Source organism: Stylophora pistillata, chromosome 14, assembly GCF_964205215.1.
Source record: "Stylophora pistillata chromosome 14, jaStyPist1.2, whole genome shotgun sequence".
NCBI classification, from domain to species: Eukaryota; Metazoa; Cnidaria; class Anthozoa; order Scleractinia; family Pocilloporidae; genus Stylophora; species Stylophora pistillata.
In genome coordinates, this window is record NC_142532.1 from 21,516,812 (window position 1) to 21,544,582 (window position 27,771).

Consider the following 27,771-nt stretch of genomic DNA (forward strand, 5'->3'; position numbering starts at 1 on the left):
GTTTCAGCTATAGCCATATCTGAACCCACAGAAGGATAACGTACCATCGGTTTCCTGTATAACAAATTAGTAACTGCTTGAAATAGTATATTTTGGTCTCCTTGGTTGCTTTCAATTATACATGAAAAGTGGTTCTCTTTTGCACAACGAATCAAGTCATTTACCTCACGACAATGTTCGGTGTGTAATAATGATTAGCTTCGGTGTTAGGCGCGAGCCATGGTTTTTCGAATTTTCTTCTCTTTCTCTTTGCAACTTTAATTTCATCCTTAAACCATGGCGCATAAGGGCGAAGAGTAACAGACCTACGAATGATTGGGGCATGATTGTCGATTATAGATTGAAGAGTGGAGTTGATCACAGTTAGTAGAGGGGACTGGTTAGGGAAGCCGGCGAACTTCTAAGAGTCAGCTTATTGTTCGTGTTTTATGTTGAAAGTAACGTCACATGACCCCAACCCAGCACACAACACCAAACAAACGTAGCGTCGGTAGAGACTTCTAGTACTGATTTTCTGTTTGGAGGCGATTTTGATGCTATATTTGAAGCTTTACACGAAGATGAAGACTTCGAAGACTATTTAGACGCTGTTGTTAAGAAGGTGAGTGTATAAATATGCGCTTATTTCGCGGAATTATTATGATTTGTACGCGATTCTTCACGCGACTTCAAGGGCCGGTAGCTTATACACAAGCTTAAGTTTTACTCAAAGAGTTTTATTTATTGCTTTCGCTATTTCTGTCCTAATATTGTCAGTGCACATTCCTGAAATAATTCTATAATTAATATTATAATTTTCAAAGCAAGAAAACTTTTATAGCAATGCTGAGGTATGTATCTGTTGTTCCCTTGCAGGTTCAAAACGAAGGAGTTTCATGTCAGTTCTGCACGAAGATCTGTAAAAGCAAGCAAGGCTTAAGTAGACACATGTGGTGTTTATACTTAAATAACCACTGAGGCTTTTGATGCAACGCAACGATATTTAATGAGCATATAAGACCATAACCGACTACATCTGTAACTCGTTCTCCTTTAGACCGCGTGTGCAATTCCACACACTGATTGACAGCTGTCAGAAACACTACATCTCTCCCCTTCTTGATTATAAACTTGAATATGTGTACATCTGAGAGATCGACTTAAGCAACTCATCACTAATAACTAAAAACGATAAATTAGAACGTGTTCAACTGTCACAAAATTCAATTGTCTGCTTCGAGTGTCTAGTTCTATCGCACACGTAGGACAAAGTCTTTCAGTTTTGCAGGGAGCCTTGTTTGCCTTTGAGATCGACGCAGGGCTGTTGCTGGGCATGGAGAACTTGATGACTTGTCTAGTTCCGAAACTTCTGGTGACCAAGGCTCTGCTGTTAAATCTTCGTCTACCTGCTCTTGTGTTATCTTTTCAGCGCGCCTGATGTGGTTCGGGACAACTTTGAACATGGATGAGTTTCGCGTGACAGTTTTATTCCCATCATTTGCCGTAACCATAGATCCGTTTTTTCCTTCAACCAAAATAGGTACCTGACGGAAAGGGGCGTTTACCTTGTTGCGCTTTGGTTGCTTGATTAGAACTGTGTCTCCTAGCCTGATCTTGCTCTCTCTAACTCCTAACTTCTGGTCTGCATAAGCTTTCATCTTAATCTTCTGTTCTGCATCCCTAACTGTCATGTTCTTCGGTTTCTCGAGAACTGGTGGTGTCACTTCTGGAAGGGTAGTCTTAAGCTTCCTACGGTTAAGTGCTTCGCATGGTAAGATGTCAGTCGTCGAGTGAGGTGTCGCCCGAAACTGTCGTAGAAACTTATAAAGTTCTTGTTTCTAGTTCTTGTGCTCAACGGTGGCGGCTCTCACGCATTTCTCTAGTGTCTTCATGAAACGTTCCACTTCGCCATTCGCTCTTGATCAGAGAGGCGTGATTTTGCGGTGGTGAAAACCCAGATACTCAGCAAAGTTCTTGAACTCCTTGCCATTAAAGGGGAGTCCATTGTCACTTTTTAAGAAATCAGGAATTCCTTGTCTAGCGAAGATTGCATCAGGTTTTGGGATGGTGGATCTAGCAGAAGTGGATGTTACGATTTCAACTTCTGGGAAACTGCTGTGATCGTCTATGACGACCATGAGGTACTCTCCAGAAGGGAGTGGTCGTAGGAAATCCATCGCAAGTTCTTTCCATGGGGCGTTTGGTAGCAGTGTCATCCTTTGAGGTTCGAGTCGTTGTGCCTTGCTGGTAGTTGCTGCTTGGCATGGTAAACAGCTGTCGACTTTCTCCTTAATCATCTTGTCTACACCAGGAAACCAAACTTATTCTCTGATGAAGCGTTTTGTTTTTACTATTCCTTGGTGCCCAACGTGTGCTAGGTCCACGGCTGTCTCAGTGCTTTCGGGACCACGATCCTATTTCCCCTCAGTACAGTTCCTTAGTAGACCAACAGTTCATCTTTCACATTTCTGTAATCCTGTACCTCGGGATGTGTCCACTGGTCAGTCTCGATGGCCTTGATAAGTGCTTGGAGCGAAATGTCCTTCTCCGACTCCAACTTGATTTCTTGCAGCGTCATTACTTTTGGCACTGCCTGGCTGCATACATAGTTCACGTAGTCTTCTGAAATGTTGCGCTCCTCGCTAACTATTTTACTTGGATGGCGACTCATAAAATCGGCTGGATTCTCAGCGTCCTTGCCAGGTCGATAGATGAGTTGACAGTTGTAGGGTATGAGCCTCAGCTTCCATCTGTCGATGCGTGCTGACGCTGGCTTGTGACTGTTGAAGATTCCTAGGAGAGGCTTGTGGTCTGTGGCAGTGATGAACTCTGATCCATACAAGTAAAGATGAAAATGTTCGACTCCCCAGTAGAGACTTCACCTCGCTGACACTTTCTGGTTTGCTCATGTCAGTGATCGCCTTGATCTTGACTGGGTCTGCCTTGACTCCATTCTAGCTGAAAATCTGTCGGTAGAACTTGATTTCACTCCTCGAGAAGGTGCATTTCTCCTTGTTCAGGCGCACGCCATGTTGCTGGAGCCGTTCCAGTACGCCACGGAGGTTCTCATCATGTTTCTTCTGAGTCTTTCCAGAGACGATAATATCGTCGGAGATGTTCCTGCATCCAGGGAGGCCTGTGAGTATTTCTTCGATTGCGTTCTGAAAGATTTCGGATGCTGCGTTAATTCCAAACATGAGGCGCTTGTATCTTCGGAGTCCGATGTGTGTGCTGAATGTGGTAATATAACGGCTCGCTGGTGTCAGCCCCAGTTGGTGGTATCCAGACGAAAGGTCTAACTTGCTGAAAACTGTCGCTCCGTAGAGGTCGGCAACCAGATCGTCTATGGTCGGCATCAAGTGTTTTTCTCGTTTAACAGCCTTGTTGGCCTCTCGCATGTCTATACATATTCTCACTAGACCAGAGCTCTTGGGCACTATGACGATGGGGCTCCCCCAGGGCGTTGGGCCTGTCAGGGTCTCGATTATGTCTAGCTCTTCAAATCGCTTTAACTCCATCTCGACATCCTTTCTGACGTGGAAGAGAATTTGACGGTGTGGTTGTTGCTTGGGTATGACGTCAGAGTTTATGTGAAACTTGATGACTTTTCCTTTCACTTTGCTGATTCCACCGAACAGGCTTTCCAAATCTTCGTTAACGGGGGACTGGGGACTGGTCTCGTCAGGATTGACTTGGTTGATGATCTTGAGCACACCGAGTTTTGTAGCAGTGTTAAACCCAGGCTGAGCAACGTTACTCACAGATTGAAAAGGAGCTCTTGGCTTTGGTGTTTGGTTTAGAACACAACCACCAGTACGTTTATGGAAGCAAAGTTATTCTTTGTACAGATCACAAGCCCTTGGTATCCAGCTCAAGAAAGCCATTGGCAGCTACATCAAAACGCCTACAGAGACTTCTCTGTTTATAGCAGTATGACGCAGAAATCAGATGCAGGCCTGGAAGAGAGATGTATCTCGCCGATGCCCTATCAAGAGCCTATCTAACCCAAAGTTCTACTGGCACACAGAGATCAGAGACCGAGAAAGAAGTAGAAAGTCTTCATGCGGTAGACTATCTAGCTATCTCCGAGCAGCAGCTGAGTGAAATAAAGCAAGAAACAGCTAAAGATCCAATTCTTCAGACCCTCAAAAACGTGATCTTAAGAGGATGGCTTGAAAACAGCAGTTCAGTGCCAAAGGAAGTCTCCAAGTATTTCAATGTCAGAGACGAACTTGCCGTACAAAGACTTTGTGGACGAAGGACAAGAACGCTTCTTCCAACAGCAACGAGTCTTCTGAAACCTTCAATAACCCCTGGCGTGCGAGAGAAACTTCTTAAGATGAAAGAGCGTCTGACCTATTACGTACAACAGAGGAACTCGTGAGCTGTCGCCCTTACGGAAAGGTGATACTGTTGTAATGCTACCTAGTCCCCAAGCTCGAAAATGGAAGAAAGCCCAAGTTGAAGACCAAGTGGACATGCGATCTTACGCAGTACGCACTGAAGATGGACTAGTCTTTCGGAGAAACCGAAGACACGTAAAGAAGTACGATCCACCTCCAGCCCTATACACTCCGGAAGAGGAGGTCGGGCCTTCAAAGATCACGGCTACATCAACGCCTCTAGCAGAAGGAGCGGCAAAGGACTCTGAGGAGCCACCCATACAACCACCCCAACCAGTATCAGCAGTACCCCAACCAGTATCAGCAGACCCCTCTACTCCACCTTCGAGTCCCACGTACCAGCACCAGCAGCTGTGGAAGACCTACCTGCAGGAGTAGCCGCAGCAACTAGGAGCAGACGTCAGGTTAGGTTACCTGCTCGTTTCAAGGATTTTGAGTTGACCTAGTTTTACTAGGAGACATTGAACTTTGCGTTATGTTTTATGGCAGTTCTGGAACTTTGAACCTTGGCCATTTCGTTGACACTTATTGGGCTCATAGTTTGTTGAGGCCTTGTTGTGTTTATTACTTCGAAGGAAATTCTCAAGACCATTACTCGTATCTTTATTGTAGTAGTTTTTTATTTGTTTTTATTTATTTTTTATTTTTTTTTACAAAAGGAAGGGTGTAACCCCACGTGATAGTTGTTGTCCAATAGGATATCAGATAGGACATGTGCTCGGGTTCATGTCAGGCTGTACTTTGAACCGACTCAGGGATTAAAAGTATCTTTTATAATAAAACCGGTTTGTTGCTGTTTAAAGCCAAAAAGTTACAGGGTGTTTCCACTTTGACATGATACTTGCCATTGAATTCTGATTGTATTGTTATTATAACCAAATGCTCAAATATCAGGATTATCATTTCGTCTGCCTAACTTGCACTGGTGGCCAAAATAATCCTCTAGAGAATCTTGACAGAAGCGCTCTGTTAAGACAAACTCCATTCCTTCTTGGAGGAGAAATTGCGTAGCCTCAATAACAGAATAGACTGTGAACTGAAAACCTTCCTGAGTTTGCCACGAGATAAACATTTTTCTTCTTGCATTCTGCCCGAAATTGCCAGGTCTGTTGTTACATGCTTCTTTCCACGTCTTGAGGTAATCAAGAAATTTCAGTAACCACTGAAACCTGAAATAACAATTAAACAAAATTTAGACTTGTCATATTACAAGGGTTAGGGTTGTCATATTACACATTAATCTGCTATATGAAAATTTCAATGTATACAGAAAGGTTAACAGAACAGTTTAATTTACATTTTCATCAAGAACCGCAGCTGCACTATCCGTTATTTTGATTGTTTACATTGGATGTAGCAAGGGAGCCTCGTTTTCATGTGATTTACATAAGGATGTATTTCTTAGGTTACTGTGCTGTCAATCAAGTACAGGATATTATTATACCAGTGTAAAGCACTAATTGGTTTAACTGAGGGGTGGGGTTAGGGTCACAATAAACATACAATTTGCACTACATGTATAGCATTCAAACAAAGTAATGACAAGATTTATGTATACCACATTCACATGTTAAATTTATAATTACAAAAAAGAGGAAAATATACACATGACAACATATACAACTAATAACAATTATAATTGTCGTACCTGCCATCCTGAGAGCCACGGTATGGAGCTAGCAAGGGTTTTCTTTTCCTTTGGTGTTTTGTGGTGCATGCTTCTGACATTTAGGCAATCGAAAAACCCATCCACCATCTTGCAGTACTTTGCTGTACCTTCTGCTTCTGGAGGTCCAAATGACCTGAGCACTACAGCCATTGAAGCACTCAGCACCTGAGCAGCCAGGTTGACACGCATCTTTGAGTAAGCATTGAGGTTGATGTGGTCATATGTCAATCTGGGTAGAAGCTAATGAAAAGTCATCATTTAGAAGTGATCGAATTAGCGCGGAGTCTTCCAGGTCAGAGGAGAACTCATCCATATCAATGGCACGTAAACGTCGAAAAGATAACATTTGATCTTGACCAACAGGTTTACAAAAATCCAGATTACACCGGATCATAAAATGATCAGAAAGTGCAGGATCAAAGACTAAGAGATTCTTGATGAAAGATTGTTCCTCTCTAGTGATAACGAGGTCAAGAGTATGGCCATTCTTATGCGTAGAATCATTTACATGCTGGCGAAGGTTAAATGAATGAAGAAGGCCAGTAAATCGCCGACCAGCATTATTTTGAGAATCAACATGAAATTTGAAGTCACCAACAATCAGCGAATAGCCTGATGCTATTACTATATGGGCAAGATAGCTAGCAAACTCATCAAAAAACAGTGACACATCGAATGAAGGAGGACGGTACAATACAATTAAACGGACAAAACACTTCGTAGCCCTGAATTCCAGCTCAAGATGTTTGAAAGAGCAATAGGACTCATGTACTTGAATTTTAGCCTTGATATTATTCTTGAGAACAATGCCAACCCCGCCACCAGTGGTATGTAATCGAGGAACATGGTGGAAAGCATAATTTTATCCGTCTGGAAAAATGTCACAGATATAATATACATCCGAGTCATCACCACGAAGCCACGTCTCTGACAGGGCAAAGAGGTCGATATTGTGATAAGCCATAAAATCTTTTAGCAGCCGAGACTTGTTACAAATAAATCGAGAATTTAAAAGGAAAAAATCCAAAGGTACATCGGTCGATAACTTAGATCGCAATGGATCCGGACGAATACAAATTAATTTGTTCACATTGACACCTAAAGGGCGTGATTCACAGATTTACAACGTTGAAGTGGCATTTTGATTATTTAATGAAACATGGTAATGGCGACGACCAGAACAAATCACAGGAATCCTAAGACCAATTCCCGTTGATTTTTGTATGAAGAATATACATACTGATTTTAAGGTGCAATGGGTCAATGGGTTTGTGTCGCTGGCCTCTTAAACCCCCTACCCCATAATCGTCTATTCTGTGGCTAGTTATAGACCCCATCTCAGTCACTTTTGGGCCACTCGGCTCGTAAACATCTGACTCTACCTCACCATCCACTGGCACATCTCCTTTAGCCTATCCTTGACCGCCTCCCGGTTAGCTCAATGGATAGAGCGCTGGACTGTTGTGCGGGAGGTCGAGGGTTCGAGCCCCGGCCGGACCAACACTCAGGGTCTTAAAATAATTGAGAAGAATTTGCTACCTTTCTATAACATCAAGAAATGGTTAGATATTCTAGTCTTCTCGGATAGGGACGAATAAATGGAGGTCCCGTCTCCTGCAGGGTTGGGGTAGGAGACGTTAATTTCCCACACACGAGATTACTGTGTGATGGATGTCCTCCCCCTGGGGTGGGATGGGTGGGATATAGGGCGCACTTAATTTGGAGCCTCGCTCTGTTGTGCGACCCTCACCACACTCTGGCGAAAGTGATTAAATAAAGCTATCACTAGAAAGTATCCCCTTCTAGGCACTGACTTCAGTCATGTTCTGATCACATGCTTTTCCTGAACTTTGATCACTTTCTTTTAAATGAATCTGGAAGGAAAATAAATTGATGAAATGACACTTGGCAGGATCCATGTAAAATAACCATGCAGTAGGTCTCGTGATCAGTATGAATAGTTCTTACTTCTTTGTAATTATAAAACCCAGCAGGAAAACAAGCTAGTGCCAGGTGCCAATTGTAGAGAGAAAGAAATCCAGGCCAATTCCTGCTTACCTGACCTTATATTCTTGCCCGCACTTCACATGTGGTGAAGCTTAAGCAAGAATATTATCATTCCATCATCATTTAATTTTTTGGTATTTCGCGCTATTCAACAGTGTGATACTGTGGCATGTTTTGTGCATACCATTGCCCTCTGAAAAAATTTAAAATGGTATGACAGTTGAATTATAAACACATATATTTATTATGCATATATTATGCAGGACTGTGGAATACTCTTCCACCCAATATAAAATGTACAATCTCGCTCTTAACATTTAAATCTAAATTAAATAACCTATGTTGTTCTAACTCGTCTCATACAGTCCTCTAAGTTAGTATTTTATAACTTAAATTGACTTGCTTTTTTGTAAACATGCATATTCTAGCCTATTTATTGTGTCTCTTTTTCATCGTATTATAGGGGTTAGGTCTCAGTAGGGACGAAAGTTCTGTTCCTCGCTCCCGCCACTCCACTTTACTTTTTCTTTTCTTGTAACTGTGTAATGTAGATTAGTTTTTTGTATTTGTTGAACCGTGGTCAATAAATTAAAATTAAAAATATTAAAAACATTTGCCTGCTTGACAGACTAAGGAGTATTCATAGTCTGTAGAATTGGCAAATCCCTTCCAACCAATGGTGAAGTTTTCCCCAATGCTTACTATTTTAAACCTAAAATCTTAAAATTCAATGTAAACCTGCATTTCAAATGAGATGTATTTGAATATATAGCAAAACTGTTGTTTTCTTTTATAATTTCATTCAGTCAGCAGCTTTGATTTGGATGACAAACAAAAAAGATGGGTTGTGATTGGAGTTACATTAAACAAGCTTCTATTACCAGTTCTCCGTGGCTTTGCTCGAAAGGAACTTGCTAAACACTACACGTCATTGAAGAGCTCTAGTGGAATTGATAAGCAGGTTCATCCCACTCACTTGAAGAAAGATGGATCATTTGATTTAAACTATGGCAGCATTAACAACAATTGGGGAACATTCAAGAGAAAAGTGCATCGATATGATTACAAAGTGAAATCTGCTGAGGATCTGGCCAAACTTTACCTTGAACCACACATGGCCAAGTTTACAGGTGAATGATTGAGTTTTCTTCGCGTATCTTTCCCATTTTGGACACAGAACGACGCTTTACCCAACAATCTCAAATCCCTAGTTGATCCTTTCGATAATTATCACTTACAGTCGAATACAATGACGAGGAACAAAGTTTATAATATATACTTTTGCCAGATCAGCCTGCGATTTCTTATCGGCACGTCGATCTCTTACACACCTGGCTTGGCGCTAAAGCGCATGGCCAAAAGACTCTTGGGCTGACAAGACTCTGACTTCATGTTCAGCCGAGTCAAGAGTCATACTTGTCAACCTGGAAACTAGGATATTACCAGCACAGTGTTTCTCTCTAAGAAGACGTCTACTAATAATTTACCTTGTATGAGTATCTTACTCCTTTTTCTAACCTCAATTATAAATCCTATTGCATATTTTCAGGTTTTGATAGCACATGCGACTTGTCAGCAGTTTTAGGAATGCTGGCCAATTCATCTGTGTTTCACCCTCGCATCCAAACAAATGCTAAGGATGTGCGCTCCAAAGTAAGAAATGAGTGGGGACACTGTAACTTTGATCTCTGGAATGAACTGGACTTCAACAACAGTTTCCAACTCATGGAGACATTGATTCGTTCTTTGGGGCTTCCAACAAAAGCCGATGAAGACCAAGTATGTGATGAGCTTCAGGAGTGGGAAACCAAGGGTTAGTCATGATGATGTGCATGTGGCACATAAGGCCCTAACCAAATATTTTCGGTGCATACCTCTCCCAGGGTGGACCCTAGTCTTCCTTTTAAATACTTTTGGATGCCTCTTCAAGGGTGAGCACAAGTCTTTCTTGCAGCTCTGTGTGAGCTGATCTTCTCAACGACAGGTTTATCAGTTCTCGCCCACATTTGCCCTGTGGGGGAATTTAACCAGTGTCTTGACAGAAAATGTAAAGTCCATTGTTTTCCATCTTCCCTTTTTAATTTTTTTCTCCTAAGCATTAAAGACTCTTTGGCTACCCAAGGTAAACTATTCACATCATGGCTGACGTTGTATACATTTCATTTGTTTCTCGGCAGGTTTGAAATTATGCATGGGTTCTCCAGTGGACAAGGATCTGATGAAACTTGTCAGCATTGAAGTAACCAACTTAACACAAAACTTAGAGGCCATAAAGAAATTCAATGTTGATGAAGCTAAGAGGATAGGAGAAGCTCTTCAAGACGCCACAGATGAAATAACGAAGTTTGATAAACGTATAACGGACATAGAAAGTCGACTGGAGGAAGAGCACCAGGCGCAAACAGAGAAGAACAAAGACTTCTCATCAACAATTGAAGATATTTCTAACAACATAACTAGAATGGAGGAATGCCAAGATACAAATGAACAAAACATTTCCTTGTTAGAAGAAAGACATAATGGGTTAGAATCAGCTGTAACCTCTTTAAAAGGCGGACAGGGTGCCCTAACCTCACAGGTGGAGGATTTAGAGTTCGGACAAACTCAGTTAGATTTTCGGCTGAAAAAGTTAGAAGAGGGTAGTGCCATTGCCACAGTCTATGCTGAAATTTTGAATCTACCCAGTCGCAATCATTGCTTTTGTGGTCGCGAACGTGAGCTACAAAAAATTGCAGCACAATTGAAAAATGTTGTGAGCGGTTGTTCGGAATCAGCTATATGCGGTCTCGGGGGTGTAGGAAAAACATCACTTGCTGTCGAGTTTCTCTGGCGACAGAAAGAAAAGGAGGAATATCCCGGTGGTACTTTCTGGATTTTGGGCGAAAACAACAACCTTTTCCAGTTGTCTGTCAGCGAGATGGCACGTCAAGTTGGAACTTTTGATGACAAAGACTTTTCCAATTCGCTGTCAAGAACCTTGGACTGGTTGAGAAAGCGTGAACAGCTGTGGTGTCTAGTGGTTGACAATCTGGATGAGTTAGAAATATCCATGGATATGCGGAAGTTACTTAATGGTTATTGGAAACAAGCCGGCCGTGGTCATATCATCATAACCACGAGAAGAGAAGCAAGGGAAACCGGAGAAGAAACAGGAATCGAAGAAACTTCTTGTATTGAGTTGAAATGCTTCACAGCGGAAGAGGGAGTTCAATTTTTAAAATCAAGAAGTGGTACAGCCGGAGAGGACAGTGATTTTCGTGAGCTGGTAAGAGAGCTTGGAGGACTGCCCTTAGCTCTTGATCAAGCTGCTGCTTATATCCGATCCCTTCGCCAGCCTATCAAAGAGTATCTGAAGAAGTATAGGAGACTAAAGATGCATCTCTTGAAGAAGAAGAAAGCTCGTAATCTGGTGGAAAATACAACATCTGAGAGATTGGCAGTCCACACAACGTGGCTGTTGAATTTTAACCAAGTTAGTCAAATGTCAGAAGAGATGGATCTTGGTGAAACCCCCTCAATCGTAATGAAAATTTGTGCCTACCTAGGTCCAGATGACATTCCGTATCAGATTATAAACGAAGGACTCCACGTCGTGGGAACTTCTGGAGCAGTAAGCGATTTGTGGGATGCTGCCGAGATAGTTTCCCTTCTAACCAAGTTTTCCCTTTTTCAAAGGTATGGGACAGATTCTGTCAGTGTTCATCGTTTGGTGCAAGACGTTATCCGAAGTGAGATTGAAAAGGACAAAATTGAACTGCGTGTACTTTGCTGTGCAGTGCACACGCTTAACCATGCACTGACAAAAACACGCTCGCCAGCGGAAGTCTGCAAAAGTTTCTTTGAAGATGCGGTTTTCAGTGTTGAGAATCCTCCTTCATTACAACTGTGGGGCAAGTTGGCTTCGCACTCGACCTATTTGCAAGAACATTTGCGTAGCTACCTGGAGAAACATGAAAATGATGTCGAAAGTTTCTACACCGATGCAACTGTTCGTATCTTCAACGAAGCAGCGATATTTTTTAGTGTGTCGCAGGAGAAAGTGAAAGCTCAGGCCATGCAAAAAAAGAAACTAGAGTTGCTAGTACACCTTGGAAAGCCAACCCCTGAGGAAGATTGCGACTTGCCGCATTATTTTGTTGATGTACCTTTGAAAGACAAGGACTACAAGGTGATCACGTGTTGTATGAGAAACCCTTCTCCTCAAAACGAGGTCCTGGCTGGAGAAGATTCTATTCATAATGAAAGGAAGGAGGAAGCCGACGAACTGAGGGAAAAGGGGAACGATGCATTTAAAAATCGCAGGTTTAAAGAAGCACTGAATCTTTACACAAGAGCCATTGATCTGTCGCCTGATGATCACCAGCTGTTTTGTAATAGGGCCCTCTCCCATTTGAAACTTGAAGACCCAAGAAAGGCTTTGCAAGATTGTAAAAAGTGCCTTTATCTAAAACCTGATTACAGTAAAGCACTTCAACGAAAAGCTTGGGCTCTGCGAGAACTTGTTGAAAGTGGAAATAGTGAGCTTGAAGGGCAGAAACGTGCAGCTGTTGCAGTAGCCCTTCACTTCGATCCCAGTCTTCGCCAAGACAGAACGTTTTGTCAGATGTTCCCTAAAGTAACAGTTGGTCGTGTCACAGAGATATACAATGAAACTCAGCTGGCCTTTGCCTTGATGACAATTCAAGGAAACGAAACTTTGCTGTTACACGAGGGTGAATACCATTTGAGTGCCTTTCGAACACCTAGTGACCTTCAGGTTGTAGGTCTCGGATCTAACACTTATGTAGTTGACGTTAGCTTTTAGGAAACCATACGTTCACGGTTTTGACTCGTAAAATGTTTAATACCACGTAAAAACTGTAACAAAACGGTAGCAATACACTAATTGGACACAAATTAATTATAAGAACTGTTCGATAAATACTAGACAAGATGACAATGCAATGAACTCCACGTGGGAACGAATATTAACATGAAACAACACAATTTCAATCGACGATTTACAGTTAAGATTCGTGTTCCATATGACTCAATAAATGGGAAGATCAAACTTAAATCAAATATATTTCATCATACCTCTTTTCCCTCTTAGCGCAAGGATGAGACCTTAAATCGTTTTAATCGAACTCTGAGCCTTGCCCTTGTCGTTATTGCGCATATCTAATTTCTGTCACGCAATGAACGGACCTTACAAACGTCACATGGCTCCCCTAAATTGGCAACAATTTACGAAACGAAACAAACCTAATCAGTCATGTATTGTTCTTTACTTATTATCTTTCTATGCTATGAGAGTTCGGAGAGCATTATTGCCCCCTTTAAAGTTGCGGCTCCTCGGTGGGGATTCCCTGGTCTGCAACTCGATCGCAAGGCAGTAATAGGACTACTTTCTGGACGGGCCTTTCCAGGTAGGCAGTCGGTTTTGTAGGTCTGCCTGAATCGTCTAGGCACTCTGTAGCAATCGCCATCTTAACTTTCCTGACCAGACCGTCATCGTTGGGAAAGGTTTCGTGGACACGAGCAAGCTTCCAGCGGTTCCTTGGCAAACTTTCGTCTATCACAATCACGATATCGTTCACTTGTAGGTTTCTTCTGACTGCAATCCATTTTTTCCTTGGCTGCAACGACTGCAAGAATTCCTTCCTCCATCGATTCCAAAATTCGTTGGCCAAGTACTGGACGCGACGCCATCGCTTGCTCAGGTAGAGATCTGCACGTTTGAAATCACCGGGAGGAGGCATAATTACCCTTGACTTCATGGTCAATAGATGGTTGGGAGTGAGTGGCTCGGGACTCCGTGAGGAGTTTATGGTGTTCATGGTGAGTGGCCTGCAATTAACGATAGCTTCCGCTTCCACCATAAAGGTTCTTAGAGACTCGTCATCAAGTTGGATCCCGTGGCTCTCTAGTAGCGATGCCAAAACGTTTCTCACTGATCTTATCTGGCGCTCCCATACTCCGCCAAAGTGGCTTGCATGTGGTACGTTCGGTTTGAACTCTATCCAATCGCAGTTGGTTATGAGCAACTCTTCTCTGATCCTTTCGTGGTTCAATTCCTTGACAGCTTGCTTGAGTTCGTTCATTGCGCCGATGAAGTTTGTACCTTGATCTGATCGTAATTGGCGCACTGGGCCGCGACGGCCGACGAATCGACGATAGGCGTTGAGGAAAGAATCTGTGGCCAAGCTGTTTGAGACTTCAAGATGGATGGCTCTGGAGGACAAACACGTGAAAAGAACTCCGTAGCGTTTCAGTTCTCTGCGACCTTCCTTTACATACCACGGACCGAAGTAATCTACCGCTGAGAATGTAAACGGAGGGGCAGGTTCGAGACGGTCCTCTGGCAAGTCGGCCATCTTTTGGTCTTGGGGAGTTCCCCTCAATTTCCGGCACTTTACGCATTGCGCGATGTGGTTCGATACAGCCGAACTTCCACCAATCACCCAGTAGCCGGCTGACCTTATTTCGTTATGGGTCATTCCGCGACCTTGATGCTCGGCCCTCTGGTGGTGGTGGCAGATGATTAACTCGGTTACGTGTCCTTTCCTTGGAAGGATGATGGGATGTTTCGTACTATACGACAGGCTTGAACGTCTAATTCGTCCACCCACTCTTAGTATTCCGTTTGCGTCGAGAAACGGGTCCAGTTGATAGAGAGAGCTTGCCTTCTTCATAGCCTTGTTTCCGCGTGTGATGGTTTTCTCATCGCGCGTTTGCTCTTGGACGTTCAGCTTCTTCATTCTACTAATTTCTTCGGGGAAGGCTGCTCTCTGAACAGTCTTAATAATTTCGCCCTCGGCGTTTTGCAATTCCTCGACGTTGACAGGGATGTATTTACTTGACTTCGAATCACTGGAATCTTGTTTAACTTCCTTATTGTTCGCGTGTCGGAACTTCTCTTGGAGGCGAAGGCAAACAGCAACAGCTTTCTTGGCACGATGCCAGCTGGAGAAGTATTCTAAGCGTTCCAGGACAGACCATGGTTTCCGGGCTTGTATCGCTAGAACGGAAACCCCTTTAACTTCGGGATCATCAGGTGAGATCTCAGGAGAAGCATCGGTGAGATTCCAATCTTTATCAGGCTTCCAGAGAAGTTCTGGGCCGTTCCACCACAAGCTATTGCCGATTAATTCTTGCACACTAGAACCACGAGAGGCGACGTCGGCAGGATTTTCCTTTGTTCCTATATAGTGCCATTGTTCTGGCGATGTCTTGTCGCGAATCTCTTGTACTCGATTTCCCACGAAGACGTGGAATCTTCTTGCATCGTTATTGCTATCTGTCCAGTACGTTTCCTTCACTTCTTCGTATTCTAGCTCTTTACGTAAGACGTAGTCTATCTTAGAGGCGACGACTGCCGCGGTTAGCTCGAGCCTTGGTGTAGTGACGGGCTTCAATGGGGTTACGCGTGATTTACCCATTACGAGCGAACAGCAAATGCGATCGTTACTATCTGTCAGGCGAAGGTATGAGCACTGTCCATATCCGTTCTGACTGGCGTCGGAAAAGTGATGGAGTTCCACTGTCTTAATTTCTCCAAATTCGTTCGGTTTATGGCATCTTGGCACTTTCAACTTCTCTAGGGCGGGAAGTTCGGAACGCCATCTCTCCCATCTTGGTCTAATATCTTCAGGCACTTTGTCGTCCCAGCCAAATCCATCGCGGCACAGTTCTTGAAGGATACTTTTGCCTTGCAAAATAACAGGGGCTACCAGGCCGAGGGGGTCGTAGATAGAGCTAACTGTAGAGAGAATTCCTCTTCTTGAGAGTGGTTTATCCTTTAGTACAATCCGGAACTGAAGTGTATCGGTCTCTATACACCAGTAAACACCCAATGCGCGTTCTATTGCTGGGTCGTTGCTTACGAGACTGGGATTCCTTTTGTCGGTGGCTCGGTCTTCAGGAGGGATAGAATTGAGAGTTTCGCTATTGTTTGAGGTGAATTTGTGTAAGTGGAAGCCTCCCTTTTGACACAATAACTTGGTGCTGCTGATAAGACTCTTTGCTTGTTCGACCGTTGCGACCGATTTCAATCCGTCGTCGACGTAGAAATCCTTCCTTATGAAGTCGGCTGCTTCCTTTCCACAAACACTTTCATATTGATTTGCAGTGGTCTTAAGGGCGAAATTAGCGCATCCAGGGGAGGAAGTTGCACCAAAAAGGTGGACAGACATTCGGTACTCAACTGGACTGCTGTCGAAGTTCTCATCGTCCCACCACAAGAATCGGAGGTAGTCGCGGTGAATGCCGTCGACCTTTACTTGGTGGAACATCGCCTTGATATCACACATGAAGGCTATTTGTTCCTTTCGGAATCGACACAACACCCCTATAAGATTGTTGGTGAGGTCTGGACCTTGTAAAAGCTGCTGATTGAGGGAGAAGCCGTGATACAGGGCGCTGCAATCAAATACGACTCTTATTTTCCCGGGTTTCCTTTTGTGGTACACTCCATGATGTGGAATGTACCAGACTCGCTTGCTCTTATCGGAGACTTCTTCCTTTGGTACTTTCTCTGCGAACCCGTTCTTAATGTTGTCTTGCATGAAGTCCACGTAGTCCTTTCGGTATTGAGTATCACTCTTCAACCTTTGCTTCAATTTCATGAGGCGGCTTAACGCCAATTCCTTATTGTTGGGCAGCTCAGCGCTATTATTCTTTAAAGGGAGGGGCATCTCGTAGTGTCCGTCATTTCTTTGATGGATACCTTCTTGCACTATGGTTAGAAACCTTCTGTCTTCAAAGGAAAGGGATTTCTCTTCGGTTGCACGCTCGTTGAAGTCAAGTGTGAACATCTTGGATATTTGGAGTGGACTTAAAACTTCCTTTACTTGCGTTTTCAGGGCGAAGTGGCATGTCTTCTTGTTCGACATTGCTTGAACTTCTTGCTGAACTTCGCAGGCGATTATACGGTTGCAGAAAACATCGTCTCTGACGTCGTCGGTGCCTTCATCCTGACTTCGCACGTTGGTTTTGCCGATGATTCCCCAGCCAAGTGCGGTCCTTTTTGCGTACGGATCGTCATCGTTTCCGAGGATCACCTGGTGTGGTTTAAGCGCTCGAACGCAGTTGGCTCCTATCAGCAGGCCCACTTCGGCTTCGGTATCAAGAGGCATCAGTTGACTGGCGATGCCTTCCAGGTGAGGCCACTTGAGAGCGGTATCATGCCTAGGGATTTGACTGCGTCTAGCAGGAATCACGTTCCTAGTGTACGTTCTTGGAAGAGTGATTTCTGTCGTTTCGTTGACTCCGCGAACTGCGAGTCCAGTTACCCTTTTACTTGTGATGGTTTTCTGACCGAGTACGGTAGAAAGCTCTAGATCCACTTTAGGGCCATCCACGCCAAGGGCTGTTAGCGTTGACTCCTTTATGAAACATGCGTCTGACTGTTCGTCCAGTAGGGCGTACACCTTGACCTTGACTTTGGGGTCATCTTGATGGTAAAGCCAGACCGGAACGATCAGGGAATGGGAAGTACCATGGTCGAAGCCCTTCATGTTACAAACTTCAATACGATGAGAGATAGATGTATCTTGATTTGCAATACTATCTTGGTTTGGAGTTTCTTGTCTGGATTGTGGTTTCCAGGTTTGGTCATGCAAAGAAGTAGGGTGGGGTCCATTGCAGGTCTTGCAGGGTTTTTTTCCACGACAGTCTTTGTTTACGTGGCCCCACTTTAGACACCCCCAGCACAAGCGCTTGGCTTGCACAAAGTTCCTTCTTTCCGTTAAAGGCAGGCGTAGGAACTTATCACAGGTATCAATGTCATGACTGGCCTTACAGAAGAGACAGGTTGTCCTTTTAGCCTTGTTTTCCTCTTTGTTTTTCTCTTTTCCTTCCCTGCTTTCCTCTGCGCCTGTTGCAAAACTCCTGAATCCACTATCTTTACTTTCCTTATACTTTGGGAATTTGCTGTTTGGTTTCCACTTGTCCCCGTTTCCTTTCGAATCCTCTTCCCTTGTTGCCTGCAGAGAGGTAATGGGATTGCATGCGATCCTTGCCTCTGTTTTCAAAAATCGACAAAATTCTTCGAACGACGGGTATTTGGCCCCCCTTGCGTTTTCCGTACTATTAACTTCGGTTGGACCCAAGGCTTCTCTACTGTGACCTTCTTCTCGTTCCTCTTCAATCGACTTGTCTACAATACGGCTCCATCTTGAAACTAAGTGGTTCGGAAGCTTTCTAAGTATCCTTTGATTTTCCTCTGGGTCGTTAAGTACTTCCAAGTACCTTATGGAGTGCATAGCGGTGCAGCAGTGCTGCAGAAAGTCTGAGAACCTTCTAAGACCTGAGCCGTCTTTCGGAAGAATCCTTGGCCATTCGCTGATTTTTCTTCGATAAGCATTTGAAACCAGAAAGGGATCGCCAAATCGGGTTGCGAGAATCTTCTTAGCTTCAACGTAGGCCTCTTCAGAATCTAAGGGTAGAAGACCGCTTACTGCTTCTTTGGCTCCATCGGCTGTAAACTTGCTGAGATAATACAGCCTTTCAGATGGATCCTTTGTTTTTCGTTCGATGAATGTCTCGAAGGATTTGATCCACATCGGGTAGCGAAGAAGGTCGCCTTTAAACACTTCAGGTTCTGGACGAGGTAGAGAGTCTCTGTCTTGTCGTTGAGCGAGTACATCGGCTAATTTCGTGAGAATGGTTTCGTCACCGGTCAACTTTAGTGGATTACCGCTTCCCGTTGTTGAGTCTGTGTGGAGAATAGCTGGATTTGTTATTCGTGGCGTTGCTGTGGACTTCACAGGGAAAGGAGGAGACACTGGATGCGGTAACTTGGAAGAAGGCTGCTGCGAATTGAGTGTTACTGGCGGCATTGACGAAAATGTCACGTTAGTATGGGCGTTCATTTCGGGGGATGCAGTAGTGACCACATTCCCCAGGTTTGGGACAGCTTCGGCGGATGAGCTGTTGTCGATAACGGTACTTAATTGTGACTGTAGATATTCATGTATTCTGCCATAGGGGTCTTCTTCTTCTTCTGGGAGACTGCGTTCGTAACTTTCCTCTTCGAGCTTGGTTACTGCTTCGATTTCGGCGGTAGTAGCTGCTAGCTCTTTGATCATCTGTAATTTCTTGATGTCACTTTCTTGCCTTTTCAGAGCGGCGACCTTTTCACTTTCGATATCGTGGAATTTTAGCTCGGCGCCGAGTCTTGCGGCCTTGGCTAGCATCTCTGCCCTCCCGAGGGAAGAACTCGAATAGTGTGATGATTTTCCAGATCTGCGGGAACTCCTACTCCGGCTGGAGCGCTTCGAGAAAACAGACTCGCGCTCTTCGTTCTGTTCGCGCTTCTCGGATTTCAGTTCGGAAATTCGAGCGCTTAGGTTTTTGCAAACTTCTTCTGTTTCCCGTAGAAACTTCTCGTTATTTTTCGTCGCGTTGGATTTGGATTCTTCGGAGTCCAGCACATCGATCAGCTTGCAGTACGCATTCGCAAGATCGTTCATTCGTGTTTCTAGCTTACATCGTTCTTGATGCAAAAGCGTTATATCGGTGGAGAATGCGAGAGCACCCTTTGTTGTTTCTATTTGCCTTTTCCATGCTCTTAAAGCCGAATCTTCATCTCTTTGAAGCAATTGAGTTTGGTACTCAAGTCCCTTTTCGGTCGGAACTCTTTCGCGGGAGGAAGACCGAACGTTTACAGCGTTTTCTTCGGTTCGTTGTGTTGCGTAGTTCATAATCGATCTTCGTCCTCGCACGACGGGAGAGTTTTTACTGTAGTTGACGTTAGCTTTTAGGAAACCATACGTTCACGGTTTTGACTCGTAAAATGTTTAATACCACGTAAAAACTGTAACAAAACGGTAGCAATACACTAATTGGACACAAATTAATTATAAGAACTGTTCGATAAATACTAGACAAGATGACAATGCAATGAACTCCACGTGGGAACGAATATTAACATGAAACAACACAATTTCAATCGACGATTTACAGTTAAGATTCGTGTTCCATATGACTCAATAAATGGGAAGATCAAACTTAAATCAAATATATTTCATCATACCTCTTTTCCCTCTTAGCGCAAGGATGAGACCTTAAATCGTTTTAATCGAACTCTGAGCCTTGCCCTTGTCGTTATTGCGCATATCTAATTTCTGTCACGCAATGAACGGACCTTACAAACGTCACAACTTACTTGAATTGTGCAAAGATCTGCCAAATTTCTAGCGCCAAATGTTATTTTGAAAATATTGTGTTTCCAAGGGGGAACGTTTCCCTCGTCTGTCTTGGGAACAATGGAAGTGCACACTTAAATCAGTGTGTCATTTCAGGAGGAGAGATAAGTTGCGAGGACTATCCAGATTGCAACGGAGTTCCAGGCTGTGTGGCACCCTCTTTGGGGAAACCTGCTTGCGATCGGACGGGAAAATTTGGCGATTCAGATTCAACGTCTGGCATAAGCGGTTTTCCAGGAGTTGTGGTTTCACTCGAGAGCTCAGGATTGATTGAAAACTGTGTAATTTTTAACTGTGGGGGTGGAGGTGCTCTTGTTGTTGGGCAAGGTTCTCGACTACTGGTGAAAAACTGCGAGGTGTACAAGAACCACCAATCTGGGTTAGAGGCAAGGGAAGGAGGAGAACTTGAAGCGCTCGGAAACAAGATATTTGACAATGGTAATCACGGCATTCTGATTTGGAAACTCGCGGGGAAATGTGACGTCAATGACAATAAGATATTTGAAAATGGAAAAGTAGGCATCATCGTCGGCGATACAAAAGAGAAGATAACTTTACAAAACAACAGTATTTATCACAACAGAGCCTTTGGTATTTCTCTTGATAATGATTCTCAAATGTTTATTAGCAACAATAAGATTTTCGAGAATGGATTTTGGGGCATCGTCGCCAATAGGCGAACATCGGCACACATAGTAGGAAACGAACTCACTGGCAACAAATGTGGTGGGATTTTTATTGGAGTCAATTATTCTGGAAGGGTTCTTCTGGAAAAAAACACTGTCAGAGATCACAGTGGCCCTTGGCTTGAGTATCAATTCAAAGTGGATAGCCCGAATATTGACTTCAGTTCACTCGATGGCAAAGATATTGATGCACTGGGGTTTTTAAAGCTTCCAGAGGGTGAAAAGCGTACTTATTCAAAAGCACCCATTCTCAAGGAAAACAAAGTACTAAACAATGAAGAAGGCATGTATCATCCCAGAGAGGTGGCTGAACGAAGCTGTAGCGGTTGCATCTATTGTCGTCGCCGAAGAGATAAAGTAGTGAGTTTTGTGAAGTGCCAAGGATGTCACATTGCATCTTACTGCAGTAAAGAATGCCAGCGCAACCATAGACCTAAACACAAGACAATATGTTTAGCTCTCAAAACTCGCTATGCTGTTCAAGTTGACCGAATTTCATCGGCACATATGCCAGGATTTACATGTATCCCGACGCGGATGTTTGGCTCTCACCTAAAGGGAATTGGAAAGGGACCAGAACCAAAGCCCAATAAGGAGTTCATCGTCAAAATTCAAACACGAACTCTTAACAGTCACCCACTGCAGTTGATGGTACTTTACGACCAAAGTGTCACGATCGATTGTTACATCGTTAGTCCAGAAATCTTTAACGTGATAATGGACTGCGGCGTGCTTGGAGCTTTGGAAAAGTTTACGAATAAGAAATGTTTTTTCTGGGCCATGTTCACTGAACCAGGAGGAAAGCTGACGATTTATATCGATCATTTGGCTCCTTATCAGAAGTGGTAAAGATCCAAGAGTTTGTCTCGGTACAAATACTCCGAAGATTTCAACTTTTTTTTCGAGATGCTAAGCAGTCAACCATAGTGGTCCTTTACACTAACACTCTTTCAAACGAGCGGGTTAATTAATACTCTCAGTTTAATTTATGTTTTCTAATCCAGTAAAAAGGCGTTATTGTGTGATTGGAATCCTATAGTACCTCATAAGAAGACAACCAAGCGACTAAGTTTATGAGAAATTAGTGTGTTGCTGTGTGGCAACAAACCATTTTAAGGCCACCTTGCGTACCAATTTATTTCCGTTCCCTTTAAATAAAGTAGTAGCTGCACAATCAAGAAGGGGTCACATCGTGCGTTTTCACTTGTAAAATACAATTATTTAGTCATTCAGTTTAGATTAGAGTTTCAGTGAAGAATTTTTACCCTTTCGATCTTTTTCTCAGCTCCTCTGAGAAACAAGAGAATGTGTTTCTTAAAAAATCAAATATAAATTAACTTTCTCAAATTTTGTTGTTGGATTTGAAAAATAATGAAATTTGAAATATGATGCTGAGTAAATATTAACCAACAGATAGCAAGATTAGCAGTTACCGATTTTTCCCTTTTTGTTATCCATTTCCAAGAAGAAAGTCAGACTTAGTAATACTACTTAACATTTATTCTTAACACATAGTCCAATTGGGCCAGAGTAGGTTCTCGGTACCACTTAGGGAGAGAAAATGCGAGTGTTATCTGATAGAATGTTCTGTGAAAGACTTTACAAATTCACTTGATAGCGATCGTGAAAGTGTAGCTTTCCCAATTTTTTCTGTGCTCCTCTCACAACGACCTTGGGTTCCCTGCGAATCAACAACCAAACAAGAAGCACAGTAGTTCGCTCATCGTTCTTCCACTTGCTTTTTGTGATGCCTTCTTTCTCTCATTTTAAGGTCATCCTAGTTTCTTGGTAGCAGTGCAATAAGGTTTATGATTTTTCCAATCTGCTTTTTGACACTCCCTTGGTAAAATGCAAAAGAAGAATTAGTGTCTCTCTCTAAACTGAATGCCTTAAACTTTGCCTAGCCAATCTATAAAAATAAATAACGACTGATACGGCAGCCATGACATTATTCAAAAATGATCCTAACAAACTCCAAGTTGTCTTATGCTGTAGAACACATATCATAAGCTCTAACTGAGAATTATAAATTAAACCATGCAGTAATATTCAAAACGTAATGAGAGCAAACCAAAATGCTAGACTAACTGAAGTTAAAGATATTTAAAACCATTCAAGTGTAGGTACTTACTTGCTGCAGTATTTTTTCATACCACACTGACCACAAAATTTCAAGTTATGCTCCCTAACTTTTTTGGTACAAGCCTTATTTCCGCACATTGGTTGTATTTTTACATTCACAAAAAGTTGGTAGTAAGGTGCTATGCCATCTTTTAATGGCAGGTTAATAGGATCTAAGAAAGGAAGTCTTTTTTCTTCTGCATCTTGCCCAAGTTCAAAATACTTTCTGAATTCATCCCTGTTTCCTTCTAGGAAATGAATGTTTGCAAGATAGTAACAAGCGTTTGGGTATGTCTTGTAGCATGGTGGGGCCTCTACAAGATACTCTTTTAAAACCTTCACTGCTGTGTCTCTTAATTTTTCAGCAGTCCAGGAGTCATATTTGGAAATTTCTCTTTCATGTGGTTGCTGATTGTCAAGTCTGAGAAACTCTTCAGGTAACTGATGGCTTGAATCTTCTCTTTCAGAGACATTCCTGGAAACATACAGCAACATCATTAAGTAACCCAATGCTCTTTTGGCATCACAATATGCTGTGCACCACTTGACAGAGTTCTCAGCAGCCTCCGCACCTAGTTTGATAGCCCCTGAAATGGTGTAAAGGGATGCTAAATGTTCATACAAAACATGAAGCCAGCTGCTATAATTCTTATCAAACTCAAATGGGTGTTCACATGGAAGGCTGTTAGGTTCTGCCTTGTGAATGAAATTGATCAAGTTCATTATGCATATTATTTTTTGGCTGTCACTTCTTACTTGTTCGTCTGAAATTTTCTCTCTTATGATACCTTGCAGAGCATAGGACAAAAGGAGCCCCTCAAAGAAGCCAGGCTTCTTTATTAAAATTTCCCTACAAAGTTGGAGAATATGGGATGACAATTCATAGATCATAGGAAATGCTTGAAATATAGAGTTTTCAGTCAAATATCCATGAGCAATGAGAGTAATTCCTCTCTCATCAGTGAAGTTGCTCTTCTTCAGAACTTCAAGGCCATTTTTCACCAGTTTGTAAGCTTGAAGATAAATTCTTGCTGTTGGGGACCAATCATACTGATGTAGCATTTCCTCTGAGAAAGCTACAGGGTTAGAAATTGCCAATGGATGCTTAGCTGCTGTAGCTCTCTGGCTAAATTTTTCAGTCATAATGTCAAGTGCTTGTTTAAAAGCCTCTGTTGAAACTTCTGATGCATCGTGCCCTTTATCATCACTCATTTTAGACTGCTGAAGAAGCTGATAATCAAAAATATACATAGTACCAGTAAGTGGTTATGAAATGGTACATAGATGGTATTGTAAACACAGCAAGAATGTTTGATAGCAATTAACAACTGGCTGTTTTATTGTTTATCTAAGGCAGGTTTTACGTCATAGCCGAGACCTAATCCTGCAGCGGAAGATGAGCTATAACTTGTTTACCATCCACTCTTTTATAGCTAATATCAAATCTAATTCTTAATTACCCACTTGACAAACAACCCTTAAACTCCAAAGATCTTACTAGCCAATCACCTAGCTGCTCTACATCTCCCTAGAAGCAAGTTTATAGCAAACAGAATATTGAGGTGGTTCCTTAGTATTGCACTGTGCATCTTGTTCTTGCATAACATAACCTAAAAAAATAAGCACGTGGACATTCTGAGAACATGGGATCTTGCTATTTTCAGTCGATGGATGAGATAAACAGGTACAAGGGTCTTTTGCTCTTGAAAAAGTATAGTGCAGACCTATAATTTTTGTTGCATAATCTTGGTGTACAAAACATCCTCTTTAAATTTGAAAAATTTTTAAAAAATCATCGGGGAGAAAAAAGATATCACAAAGAGCATGCATGAAGCCCATAAATCCATAAACAAAGCAAATCATGACTGTGAAAGCAATGACTCACGGATTGTTTTGTGTCAGTGCTGTTTAAATTATGTGATTTTCTCATAAATTAGATAGCTAATGAATTGATCTAAACCCTCAAGACTTTTCACCCATCAAGTATTTAAACTTCTACATTAAAAACCCTTGCTTCTTGTTACTAAAAAACTTGAAATAGCTTGTGTGTGATAACTACCAGTACAGCCTTTAATGGGGTACATTGGTCCATCATATCTCTAGCAAGTATGGCGACAGATAGCTATCTTCTTTATTATAGTTCCCAAAACAGAAACTGGTTGAGAACATTTAAGGAAAGTCTAAAAGAAAATCATCTGATGACTTTTATTCAAAGGAATCACCTCAAAAAACGATAACAACCCCTGCAGAAAAGCTAGAATATTCTCATCACCTCTAGCTGTGCTGGAGAGTTTGTCATAATTGTTAGGAAAAGTATCATGTCATCCATTTCAGATCTAATGAGAGGGTCAATAAATGCTCCCCCACTGTTAGTGTTGCTGTCATCTACAATGCTTTATTCTTTTGTGATGCATAATTATGATCAAAGTTTGTATCTTGGAAAAGATTTAAGAAAACATGAAATAGAAGAATTATGGTTGTTTTTAGAATTATAAGTTTTAATTTCCCTCAGAATTTTCAAAGTACAGATTGAAGGAAGTTACAAATCTCGGCAATTCAAACGAAGCAATTGAAAGATAAAAATAGAACAAAAATAACTTCAATGCCCAAAGGGAAATTGTTTTCCCTAACAGGGGGAATTTGATTTGATTTAATTAACCCGATTTTCAGGCCAGACTCTGGGTAGGGATATGGGATTTTATCTAACAATTCTTCTAAAAAGTCAAGTTCTCCACTTATGCACGAAGTTCCCCTGTCTAGCCATCACTAATAGGTGCATAGAGCACAAGGCATCTAGCTAGCAGAAATACATGCTGAAGTAATTTATTCAAACACATCTCAGTTTTTCACATTAGAAGACCAGATTAAACCTACCTCTAAAGCCACGGCATTGCCTCCAGCAGAAGCTTTTTCAAGCCACCGTTTTGCTTTTTTCAAGTCTTTACTTTGCTCGCAATCTCCATCCAGATATATTTTTCCAAGGTTCAGTTGGGCCTCAGTGTTTCCTAGTTCTGCAGCTCTAGTCAAATAGTGAACAGCTTTTGTTGGCTGCGGTTTCCCTTCTGGGCAATCACCTACAAGATAATTCGCGTACAACTGTGTCAAGGCATCTTGTCGGAAATCAACGACAGCATTCCCCATTTTGCTCGTTGTTCCTGCAATAAGAAGCCCCTCAGTTCCTCTCTCTGTATTATATTCGACTGTACTTTCCCCAGCTGCTTTTTTGTACCATTCAAACGCTTCCTTGATGTCTTTGTTTACCACTCCTTCAACTCCACATCGATACATTTCAGCTAAATTAAGCTGTGCACATGTACTTCCCAGACGTGCTGCTTTGTGATACAAATCGTACGCCTTTCGTTGGTTGTGTGGCTCCCTTGTTAGTCCCAGTAATTCACCAAGTTTTAGTAAAACATAGGGATTAAAGCAGCCATTTTGTATTGCTGTGTCTAGCCACCCAATAGCTTTCTCGGTGTCTTTCTCCACGAATCCTTCTACACCTTCACTATAAGCGTCACCCAGGTCAATTTGGCAAGATAATTCACCCTTCTTGGCTCGACCGATTAAAACATCCACTGAACCATACGATTCTCTAAGACGACTTTCCAGATTTAAGTTTGCTGTGTTGCAAAAATTCATGTTCGATTACAGCATAGTTACTACTTGGAGACTACAAGAGAACTTCCGGGATTTGAGAGGAAGTCCTTTATTACGTCATATAACAGAACTCAGAGTATACCATAAGCGCGTTACTTTTCCCATCTTGAGTGAACTATTTCGTCCGCTGAAAGTACCGCAGGCTTGAGAATAAAATAAAAATAAACGAACGCTGAAAGAGACCATTCTGCGGAGGAAACAATAATATTTTCTCCGTTATGTTTCTACCAAAGAATCTTTTCCCAATTATAATAAAATTTTACGGAAACCGATTGAGAAACAGCAGAGTTACTTAAGCTCGCTGAATGTGATGAACATGCTACACCAGAGGAAACTCTGGGGTAGGAATCGTTTGAAAGGAAAATATTAAAATGGAGGCAAGCGAACTGGGCAGATTATCTCAAGGTGGTAAAGTTTCGTTCCATTTCATTCAGTAAACAATTTTTCACTGATTTGGCTATGAAATTACGGCGGATCCACGGATTTGCATACCAATAATATTTTCCCCCCTCCTAACAGATGGGCACTGTTAGCCGATAAATAATCTTTATTTAGCAATAATTTCCATAAAATCCTCTACAATACAAAATATTGACAGCGTAAAAAGCGATCCAAACTAACTCATTTTCGGCTCACATCTACTCCTTTTTTTTAATGTCAAAGCGTCTGGAAAACTATAAATAACGGAGTCAAATCTGAACAGATTCAAAGTCTAATAATCTGATAACCATATCTAAAAGCATATCTAAAACTATATAGAAAAGAGAAAGGTGAATGGAAAATCTAGAGCCCTATATACAAGGCTGCTAAAAATCATTAAACAATGTCAATGGCTCCCTCGGCAGCTGCGCTGCACTGTTAGCCGATAATAATAATAATAATAATAATAATAATAATAATAATAATAATAATAATTGAATATTTATCCAGGATAGCCCTTCAGTGTACAACTGTACGGGTCCGTAAATGATCCCAGGACCGCAAATGATCCCGGACCGCAAATGATCCCCAAATTGGACCGTAAATGATTCCGGACCGCAAATGATCCCTAAATTGGACCG

General features: G+C 42.2%; 3 protein-coding genes across 4 annotated transcripts; 1 reads left to right on the plus strand and 2 right to left on the minus strand.

Moving 5' to 3' along the window:
- Positions 1-6,793: 6,793 nt before the first annotated feature.
- On the plus strand, positions 6,794-25,094 carry LOC111330887 (uncharacterized). The gene is made up of 7 exons (XM_088744675.1): positions 6,794-6,878; positions 8,865-9,188; positions 9,608-9,871; positions 10,236-12,861; positions 16,169-16,406; positions 16,902-17,198; positions 20,180-25,094. The coding sequence occupies exons 1-7, from the start codon at positions 6,794-6,796 to the stop codon at positions 21,779-21,781; spliced, it is 5,436 nt and encodes a 1,811-aa protein (XP_088600801.1). The 3' UTR covers positions 21,782-25,094.
- On the minus strand, positions 12,881-20,200 carry LOC148717054 (uncharacterized). 2 transcript variants are annotated; one of them, XR_015995138.1, is made up of 2 exons: positions 13,135-20,195; positions 12,881-12,915 (listed from the first exon to the last, which is right to left on the minus strand). XR_015995138.1 is itself a non-coding variant. In XM_088744481.1 (2 exons), exon 2 carries the CDS (start codon positions 19,740-19,742, stop codon positions 13,377-13,379), a length of 6,366 nt encoding a protein of 2,121 aa, XP_088600607.1. In that variant the 5' UTR covers positions 19,743-19,855; positions 20,075-20,200; the 3' UTR covers positions 12,881-13,376. The 2 variants fall into 2 exon arrangements, 1 of the variants encoding a protein (XP_088600607.1); XM_088744481.1 differs by having other exon boundaries at positions 12,881-19,855; positions 20,075-20,200.
- Positions 22,415-26,733, minus strand: LOC111330888 (uncharacterized). The gene is made up of 3 exons (XM_022935866.2): positions 25,928-26,733; positions 23,064-24,283; positions 22,415-22,771 (listed from the first exon to the last, which is right to left on the minus strand). The coding sequence occupies exons 1-3, from the start codon at positions 26,690-26,692 to the stop codon at positions 22,705-22,707; spliced, it is 2,052 nt and encodes a 683-aa protein (XP_022791601.1). The 5' UTR covers positions 26,693-26,733; the 3' UTR covers positions 22,415-22,704.
- Positions 26,734-27,771: the final 1,038 nt, after the last annotated feature.

What these genes read in the sequence shown, in the direction of transcription:
- LOC111330887 (XM_088744675.1), top strand. Translation starts at nt 6,794, where the DNA reads ATGTTTGAAAGAGCAATAGGACTCATGTACTTGAATTTTAGCCTTGAT. An exon ending in TCAGGAGTGGGAAACCAAGG is followed by an intron (nt 9,872 to 10,235) that starts GTTAGTCATGAT and finishes GTTTCTCGGCAG; the next exon opens with GTTTGAAATTATGCATGGGT. An exon ending in CCTATAAGATTGTTGGTGAG is followed by an intron (nt 16,407 to 16,901) that starts GTCTGGACCTTG and finishes TTGCGTTTTCAG; the next exon opens with GGCGAAGTGGCATGTCTTCT.
- LOC148717054 (XM_088744481.1), bottom strand. Translation starts at nt 19,742, where the DNA reads ATGAACTACGCAACACAACGAACCGAAGAAAACGCTGTAAACGTTCGG.
- LOC111330888 (XM_022935866.2), bottom strand. Translation starts at nt 26,692, where the DNA reads ATGAATTTTTGCAACACAGCAAACTTAAATCTGGAAAGTCGTCTTAGA. An exon ending in GCAATGCCGTGGCTTTAGAG is followed by an intron (nt 24,284 to 25,927) that starts GTAGGTTTAATC and finishes TTTGATTATCAG; the next exon opens with CTTCTTCAGCAGTCTAAAAT. An exon ending in ATGAAAAAATACTGCAGCAA is followed by an intron (nt 22,772 to 23,063) that starts GTAAGTACCTAC and finishes CATTTTACCAAG; the next exon opens with GGAGTGTCAAAAAGCAGATT.